Source organism: Triticum aestivum, chromosome 7D (assembly GCF_018294505.1).
Source record: "Triticum aestivum cultivar Chinese Spring chromosome 7D, IWGSC CS RefSeq v2.1, whole genome shotgun sequence".
NCBI classification, from domain to species: domain Eukaryota; kingdom Viridiplantae; phylum Streptophyta; class Magnoliopsida; order Poales; family Poaceae; genus Triticum; species Triticum aestivum.
Genome location: NC_057814.1, coordinates 15,361,701 through 15,370,802, shown reverse-complemented (window position 1 = coordinate 15,370,802; position 9,102 = coordinate 15,361,701). Strand labels below are relative to the sequence as shown.

The following is a 9,102-nucleotide window of genomic DNA, read 5'->3' as shown; positions in this document are numbered from 1 at the left end:
ATACATGCAACATTTTTGACAAACACTTTTACATATTGCATTAGCAATATTTTTTTTCCAAAATGCATGAATATTTTTTTACATTGTACTTAGCATTCTTAACATTTTCACGGATATTTTTCCTCGAAAACTTGAATATTTTTAGCGGAAATAAAATTTTCTTAACCAACGGGAACATTTTTCATATTAGAATAAAAAAGACTTTAAACGTCACAAACAGTGTTTTGAATCTCGGCAATTTTTCTTTAAAATGTCCCAAACCAATTTTGGAAAGTCGTGAACAATTTTTCAGTTGTAACGTACATTTTTTGAATGTGTGTTACATTATTTTAACATTGTACAAACATGTTGAATTTTATTTTCATTTTATTTAAATGTCTTGTTTCTTTTTGTAGTATATAATTAACATTTTCCATACTCATAATTAACATTTTCCTATACACGTGTATCATTTTCCAAATTGGTGCTTAATTGTTTTTCCAATTTTTCATGTAAAGTGTTTTATTAGTATATAATTAAATATATAGAATATTTACAAATTTAAATCGTCGTGCTAAGGCCCATAGGACTAGCGCACAAGAACCACAACCACCGCCAACGAAGAGAAGCGTAGATCAGGAGGGTCCAACCTGAAGACATATGAACAAAGAATATATCCACATGGATTTATCGAATATATCCACATATGAACAAGAGACGCATTGTCAAGACGGAGACTAGGTGAGGTGGACTTATTCCATCTTCAGGGAGCCGCCACTGGCTTGTCTTCTTGAGCAGAACACAAACACTAATTGACCTTAAGCAATCAACTAAAAACAGAGCAGGAAGTCTCTCTCAAGCAAGGGCTGAGATCCACCGCGCCTCCATGGCCCTAAGACACCGGAGACGAGGAGGATCGATGGCGGTGCCAACGGGGAGGTAGAGAAACCCTAGTTTCCTGGGCAGTCATGAGAGACGCCAAGAGGTACGGATAAATTAATAGTAAATGTAATATATGATATCAAAATTATATCATTAAAAACTCCTTTTACATGAGAACTTGACGGTATAGTGCCAACAATTAGTGCCCCTAGCTTCTGATGTGGCGCTATCTCATATAAGATGCTTCCACAAGGCTACCTCCAACCCTCACCCTCCGCTCATACTGAATTTTGAATATTCTACCAGGTCGGATGATGCAGAAGAAAATGTCAGCATATAGATGACACTTCCAATTATTTGGAAAGAAGTTGAAACCCCCAGCCTTTGCATAGTTGCAATGCACACAATCATATTTATTTCAAATATGATTAACATCATCCAGTAAACCGAGAACAATTCATTCATCCACAGTCATCATTAGCATAAGGATGTCCCTTTCAGAAAAACAATAATGTTTAGCCTTCATGTATTGGCTCTATCTAGCACACAGTTTTTGTGGAGTAACACCGCTGACTATTTATTCTCGTACATGTTGAGCAAGATTTGTTGCCTCATATGACTTGTAGTTGGAGGTTAGGGCATCCAGCTTTATACTTGTGCTTGTTGAACAACTCCTGCAGAGCCATCACAAATTTTTTGTGCACTTCATTTATCTGCAGTCATCACGTACCAGGCATCATTACAGACTGAAAATAATCAGCACATGTTAATTCATAAGCAATACAAAAATTACTATGCCTTTTACTTGCCACTTTTAGTTGCAATAAAATTTATCCTTGCCTAATCATGGGAATTTCATAGGAATACCAAACTACTCCGGGTTTTGTGATTTTGTATCAATGGAAAAATAGCATGCTATGATGAAATTGCGTGGCCCTTAAAATACACTATTTAGCGTGCCGTATATGGTGCTAATTTTTCACTGTTTTTTATAGAGTAAATATTCGGGCACCACAACAATTGAGGCTTATCTGAAGAACACCACTATTGGTATTTTTCTTTCACAAGTACCGGGGCAAACTACCACTCAATAAAAAAATCTTGCATTTGCTCGACATCATGTCTAATATGTGGGCCCAAGTATATGACATTTGACTTCTCATTTGACACCAATCCCACACGAAATCCAGTACAAGGAAAATCCTTAATATTTTATACTTTGGATGTCAAATGCGCTTTCTCTAGACTAATCTTTATTTTCTACCCCCATTCCTGAGAGTTCATGTGTTTTGGACAAAGAATCCAAAGACATTGTTATTACGTTTTTAGTCCCTGTAGAAATCCATATTGCATGACATTCTAATGCATCCTTTCTTATTTCTACAATTTTCATTTCATGTAACCCAAAAATATCTAAGCCATTTTGTCATTGCTATTTCTTTCTTTCTTTTGTGACATAACAAATCATGTTTCTTTCTCACATAAAGATGCTACAGAGCACATATTATTACCCTTACATCCACCCCTTGATCATTGTCGATTTACCTCTATAGGAAATATGTTCATATCAATTATAATACATGAACAAAACAAGGTAGAAGGATTGCCACCTCATCCATTGTAGGTTGGTTATTTTTCGTTACTTCAATAGGTCTTCCAACAAACACATGCATAGGCAACCGAAATGGTATGAAGGTTCTGCATCAGAGTATTATGTATGAGCAAGTTGCAGTTATCTAAAGTTTCCATTTTGAATAAACATATGACAGAGTATTTATAAGATGTAAAAACCCCATTTCTTAAATCTTAATCTAATGGAAACATTCTATATATTACATAATTACTGAACAAGACATCGTGTCAACTGAAAGAATGGTGTGACAAACATATTATATGAATCATACTAGCATTTACCCGAATTTACCCCAGAAGACAATTGCGGGAGCTTTGAGTACTCCAGCTATCTTAACAAGTAAATTACTTCCGGGTCTCCACCAATTGTAAACACGATCCTGGTTAAGCAAACAAATAATAATGAAAGAACACTAGCTTGTGGTTGAATTTTTCAAGATGATTACCGAATGCATGCGTAGAAACATGAGTAACTCAGAAATGATTGGGAACAAATATTTTACAAATTAAATTATTGAAACATAGTGATCCTGAAAAGCATATCGATGAAACTATGGGAGGAATTCATTCAAGTAATGTGTCTTATGAAGTTAATTACTTGTCCAAAGCAGAACACTGGGACTAAAGGGCAACCAGTTTGAATGGCTATTCTTACGAATCCTTTCCTTGATCTAATGAAAGCAACCTGCAAAATTTTCATTAGTAGTAGCATGAAGTATAGTTGCTCCGGGACTCTTTTTTTCAGTCCATGATGGTAGAAATTGGAAACAAATTTACTTCTGAGTCAGGTTCATGATCCATATATCGCATCTCACGCAGGCCTCCTGGCACAACGGCACAACTATAGCCGGCTCCGAGATAGTAGGAGAAGTTCTTTCTCGATGCCGGAACTAACCCTAGCCAGGTCCATATTTGCCGCTGGAAAGGTGTGTAGAATGCCTGATTAAAGGTGTGTAGAGGAATAATATCAACACCAATAAATGTTTTTTTTCTTGATTCCAGATTTAATTTTTTTGACACCAATATATGTGCAACTAATACATAGCAATTGTATTTGCGACAAAGCAAATGAGAAATCTAGTTGCTTTCCTTTTGACCTAAGTTGAAAGTTACAAAACCAATGATTTTGCAATTCTCATACTAGCCACTGACTTGGAACCGATAGCTAGTTTTCTTAGCTTCATTAAAATACTTAATTATTAATTTATGATAAAAAAGTCGTTTAGTAACTTGTGCTCTTCCACCCCCACAGGGTGCTTGGTCACATGCTACATAATATAAATTATAGGCCATAAATTCACACTGTTGGAACTTCTTTCAAATACGAAAGAAATGTTGTACACTTTTAATATAACTCATATGTTTTAGTCAATTTATGGCCAGAAATAATTTATTATTTTTAAAAAAGCATTGAAATTCAGCCGGCTCATTACAGCTCGTGTGTTAGCTGTGCAGCGTGGCCGTCCAATCTCTTTCAGAATTCTGTGATGCATGTGCGTAGCAACCCACTTTTTCGAAGGCGACTTTATAGGGACATGTGCATCATCCCCCAGGACTTTATAGTGACTTTCCCAAGTCGGACTTTATAGGGAATATTCCTTCATGCCCTTTGTCGTTGCATATATTGCACACAACAATACGGAGCCGAGCACGTGTCAACGCCGTAGCATGATAACAACCAATACCGCTGGGGCTTTGGTGGGGTCCACCCACATCCGAGGGGAGCACCTAACCTTTTTTTTCCAGTGAGTTTCCTGAATCTAGGCTGCGTTCGGTTTGTAGGTACAGAAAACACAGGATCGGAAAACTACAAAGAAATATGATTGATTGTACAGTACTAGCCTATGGGGTTGTAAAACAGATGAAGAGAAGCATGCGGGGCGTTCGAAGCGTAGGTGTGAAAAGCTCTGTTACCGATAAAACTGTGTACGTTGTGGTGGTATTTATTCGCATGCTATGTTATCAGTTTGTCTCTTGCCTCATGCATGGCTGTACTTTTTATTTTTTTATTCGAAGTTGTGTTGCTTTGACTCGGGCATCCGCCAAGAATGAGATTGTAGTGGATTTTTGCAATCCTCTAGAATGAGCACTTGAAGGCAGGGTCTCCTTCAAATTTCTGTAGCACAATCCTATAAAGCGAACGGTTCGGAGGTGGGCAAAACTACGGGTTTGCAAACCTGTAAATTTCCTTTGTTTTTCCTGCAGACTGAAAAGAGCCCTAACTTGTGATCTATCGAACCTATGGCGGCCCTATATTTTAGGGTTGTCATGCATACTTATTTGACAATTGGTAAAGAGGGGCTAATAATGAATAAGTCTGACAAATATGAACATTAATTAAATTGAGGTTCTTAGTTAACTACCGCGCTACTTGCTAAGATCTTCATCTTCGGCAGAGGCATAAACCCCATGGGGGCTGCAACGACCCACAAGCCCAAGGGCATAGCGCAGTGCGGCTCATAACCAAACACTGCAAATCAAGACAAAGATCCCATCAGCACTGATTGCACAAAAAGATCAATTCGAGTACCGCTTGCGTGCGTGAGAGCTATGGGAGAGAAGCAAATTAGTAGTAAAGTAAACCGTAAGCTGTATTGGGATCAAATGCATCGTAGTCCTCCACATGCAAAGTGATGGGGAAGTAGCCGACCGCGTGTTTGCATATGAACCTGGCAACAGTAACATTCATCATCCAGGGATATCCTAATGCAAAGATTGGTGAAAGAAAAACGTGCCGGTCAGTCAGCCAAGAAAAGAGGGAAATTGTCTAGACCTGGCGACGTTTCGCCCCCATCCGTTAGTGTTACTCACAGGAGCGAACATGAAGAAGAGCTGCGTGCCTAGTACCCTGCACATATATGAAGTGACACAAGGTCACAAGCAGTAACATGCATGGTTACATACAAATTGCAAAGCTTAAACTAAACGGAAGGGGAAAAGACAAATGGAGGAGATGACGGACAAGGCGGCAATGCGTCCGGGGAAGACGAAGACGGATGCCAAGACAAGCAGGAGATTGAAGTGGATGGCTCCAAGCCACAACGCTAAAGCCACCACAGTGCGCACCGGCGACGAAGCCGCCGTGCCTGGCCGGAACACTGTCGAACCATCCTCCTCATTCTTCCCCGCCATAGTGTAGGCCGTAGCAACGGCGGTGCCCATTGAAACTAAACGTACGCGGCATTTATTAATTTCCACAGCAGGTTCCCAACAAATGCTCACAACAACAGTATGCAAAAAGTCGTACCTGCCGCGATGCGAGAAGCTCTAATTCGGTCTTGCACTAGCATGCACGGAGGACGGTTGGTCCGTTGCTCTAGTAGCTTGCTTTATGGAGGTGTTGATGGTGGGACCAAGGAAGACAACTTCAAGCTATGATAAAATAGCGCAGCCGTCAAAATCCAGTATAGTGACGTAGAACAAAATATGGGTGGAAATGGCTTAGCGGAGATAATTTTTCTATAGCGAACTATTGTGGGTTGGTTTCATCTAGAGAGATATTGCTCAGAATACCATAGCATCCTATTAGCGATGCTATAGCACGTTATTTTTTTCAAGGGTGGATAAATATTTACAGCAACTCAGAACAAATGAAAGATTTTTTGGTCGGCCGGTAGGGGTACATGTAGAACAAAATAGGGGTGGAGATGGCTGAGCGGAGATAATTTTCTTTTACAGCAAGTACTTTTAACAGCCCAATCACAAACGTTAGAGGGGCAGACTGTACGTGATGATACCATTGCACGCAGTTTAAAATGTAAACCGCGTAACTCAAATCAAACCATGTCTTAAACTTGACATTGGTGCTCGCATTTTCTTGTATTTATTTCAGGTGTTTCGACGATGTGCCTTTAGTGGGAGAAGACGTTCTGTGTGAAAAGACATTCCAGTAAGCTACGGAGGCATCTGTAGCGACTTCGTCAATCTCAAGATGGTGTGCCGGCTCAGTCCCTCGAAAGTGCTCATAGAGGTAAAATGTGCTTCGTGGCACCAACCGGTACTAAAGGTTAGACCTTTAGTCTCGGTTCGAGCCACGGACCGGTACTAATGGGGTTGAGGCATTAGTACCGGTTCGTGGCACCAACCGGGACTAAAGGTCTAAACCTATAGTCCTGGTTGGTGCCACGAACCGTTACTAATGCCTCAATTTTCAAATTCTACCCCCCACCCGTGTATCGCCATTTCAGTTTTGAAAAAACCCCCAAAGAAAATGATAAAAAATTGAAAAATTAAAATTCGCCGAGATGTAGTTATGTTACTACATCTACTACTTAGGAAAATTTTAAAACATAAATTTGGACATGTTTTGCAAAAAAGTGTTATGAAAAAGTAAAACGGCTATAACTTTTGCATACGATGTCGAAAAAACCGTATAATATGTCAAAATGTTCAGCACGAAAATCCGCATCCGATGTGAACTGCCGTAGGCCTGTTTGAATTTTTTTTAGAATCCTCAAATTCTAAAAGGAAAAAAAAGTTATGCTCAAATTTCAGTTTTTTTTGAATTTTGGTTAAATCTGGTCAAACTACTTATTCAAGAAGTATTACTGGGTACTAAATAATTATTCAAGAATATTAGTGTTACTAAATAGTTATTCCAGTTTTTTTAAATTTTGGTCAAATCTGGTCGAACTGTGGTCAAACTATGGTCAAACTACTTATTCAAGAAATATTAGTGTTACTAAATAATTATTGTTTTTTAGAATAATAGTTTCAAACTCAAACGGTGAAACGTGTGACTTCATGCTCAAGCTAAACTCCTGGGGGTTAATAGGATTGACATCTTACTATTGTCAGGAAAACAACAAGTGCAGACTTGAAAACGAGGGGGAATAGAACCCGGAAGTTAAGCGTGCTTAGGCTGGGGTAGTCAGAGGATGGGTGACCGGCTGGGAAGTTAGATGATTTGAAATGATGAGGGGTGATTAGAGATTAGAGGTTAATTGAGCAGTGATGAGGAGTGATTAGAGATTAAATTATAAAATAATTCAAAAATAAAAAATTAATTTTTTTAAAAAAAATCTAAAAATAAATTCGAACAAATTCCTTTAGTCCCGGTTGATGTTACAAACCGGGACCAAAGGTGGAGCTCCCGGCCACGTGGATGGCCATTAGTCCCGGTTCGTATAAGAAGAACCGGGACTAAAGGGGGGCCTTTAGTAACGACCCTTTAGTCCCGGTTGCGAAACCGGGACTAAAGGCCCTTATCAACCGGGACAAATGACCCTTTTTCTACTAGTGCCTGTCTTTGCTGCTGTGTTCGGCGTCGGTCATCTCGGAAGCGACATGTCATGTGTGCCGACGGCGAGAGAGCAGCACAAGCCTGAAGTTTAGACAGAGCCAGCCTAATACACACATGAACAAAACCAGAAAGCACAAAACAAAGCCAGCTTGGCTGCTCCTAAACGCTTATCTCAGGTTTTTAATCAATCCACTGTCCCTGATGCAAAGTTTAATCAAGAAACATCAAAGTGTGTTGGTGCAAATTCATCACCGAAGCATTCAGCCCACAAACATTACCTTTCCTTTTTTTTCTTTCTAAAACAAACATTATCTCGTGCTCGCCGTCTTTAGAATTGATGGCCGTCTGTTGCAACGATGCGCACTACCGGTCAGCGGCCAGGGTGGCACTACCGATCCGTTTATGTTGTGCGCCGTGGAGAGCCTCTGCAGTGTTGGGCTTTGAATATGAGTCAGCGGCTTTTGTTTGGAGCAGAGCCAAAGTCGCCGCTATGTGGTCTACAGGCCTGAATGTAATTTATGCTACTTGTGGTGTTCTTTGTACTGTACTACCTTGATAAGGGTATGAATAAAAAAAAGGGATGACGACTACTACTTGGCGCCAAAGAATACAAGGCACTATGCACTGGGATATTGCATACGTCGACGGGTATCTTTCCTTCGACAAAGGCTGGATTTTATTGACTCAAAATAAAGCATCAAGTGGATACGAAACATAATGAGCACGCACCCGACCTCCGCATTGCTAGGATGCAAGCACACCAAAAAACTCACCGGTAAAATGCAAAGTCATACAAGACCAAAGCTATGCCGAAGCAAGGAAAAAACCCCCGAAAGTGATCGACAAACTATGACAATGACCATATCTGCACCAACTATCTTTTGACAATGGAAGGACAACAAGATTTTTCAACGGCAACGCCTTCATAAAGGAAACAACGCTCAAGCGCCTTCATCACTGGATCCAACCAGTAAAAGTCAGATTCTAAGTTTTCATCCCGAAGAAAAAGTCTGAGCGAATATGTGCAATGCTTTCAATAAGATAACGATGCAAAAACATCGTCTTTGCTATGTATAACCAACATGGGTCAGACCTTGGGTTTTCACCCCGAAGCTCCAGACCGTGTACTCGAGAAGCACCATCAATCGAAGTCAATCATGAATTGCCGCCACCACTTTTTCACAATCCCTATTGGTCAGACCAGTATTGTGGGTTAAGAATAGTCGGGATGGTGCTCTACGGCAGTTCTGGCGTGCCTCTTGTACGTCAGATGAGCCGCGTCCAGAAAATATACTGGTTTAGAAGAACATGCTTGTACTACTGTTTCAAGTCATGTATACTACTAGCACATTGTACGATAATCCAGT

The 9,102-nt window shown here is 39.9% G+C and overlaps 1 protein-coding gene across 1 annotated transcript; it reads right to left on the bottom strand.

The window, feature by feature from the left end:
- Positions 1–1,472: 1,472 nt before the first annotated feature.
- Positions 1,473–5,625, bottom strand: LOC123170625 (diacylglycerol O-acyltransferase 2D-like). Its single transcript, XM_044588456.1, has 9 exons — positions 5,456–5,625; positions 5,267–5,341; positions 5,077–5,162; positions 4,857–4,963; positions 3,271–3,432; positions 3,092–3,178; positions 2,776–2,873; positions 2,472–2,559; positions 1,473–1,574 (listed from the first exon to the last, which is right to left on the bottom strand). The coding sequence occupies exons 1-9, from the start codon at positions 5,623–5,625 to the stop codon at positions 1,473–1,475; spliced, it is 975 nt and encodes a 324-aa protein (XP_044444391.1).
- Between the last annotated feature and the right edge of the window lie 3,477 nt (positions 5,626–9,102).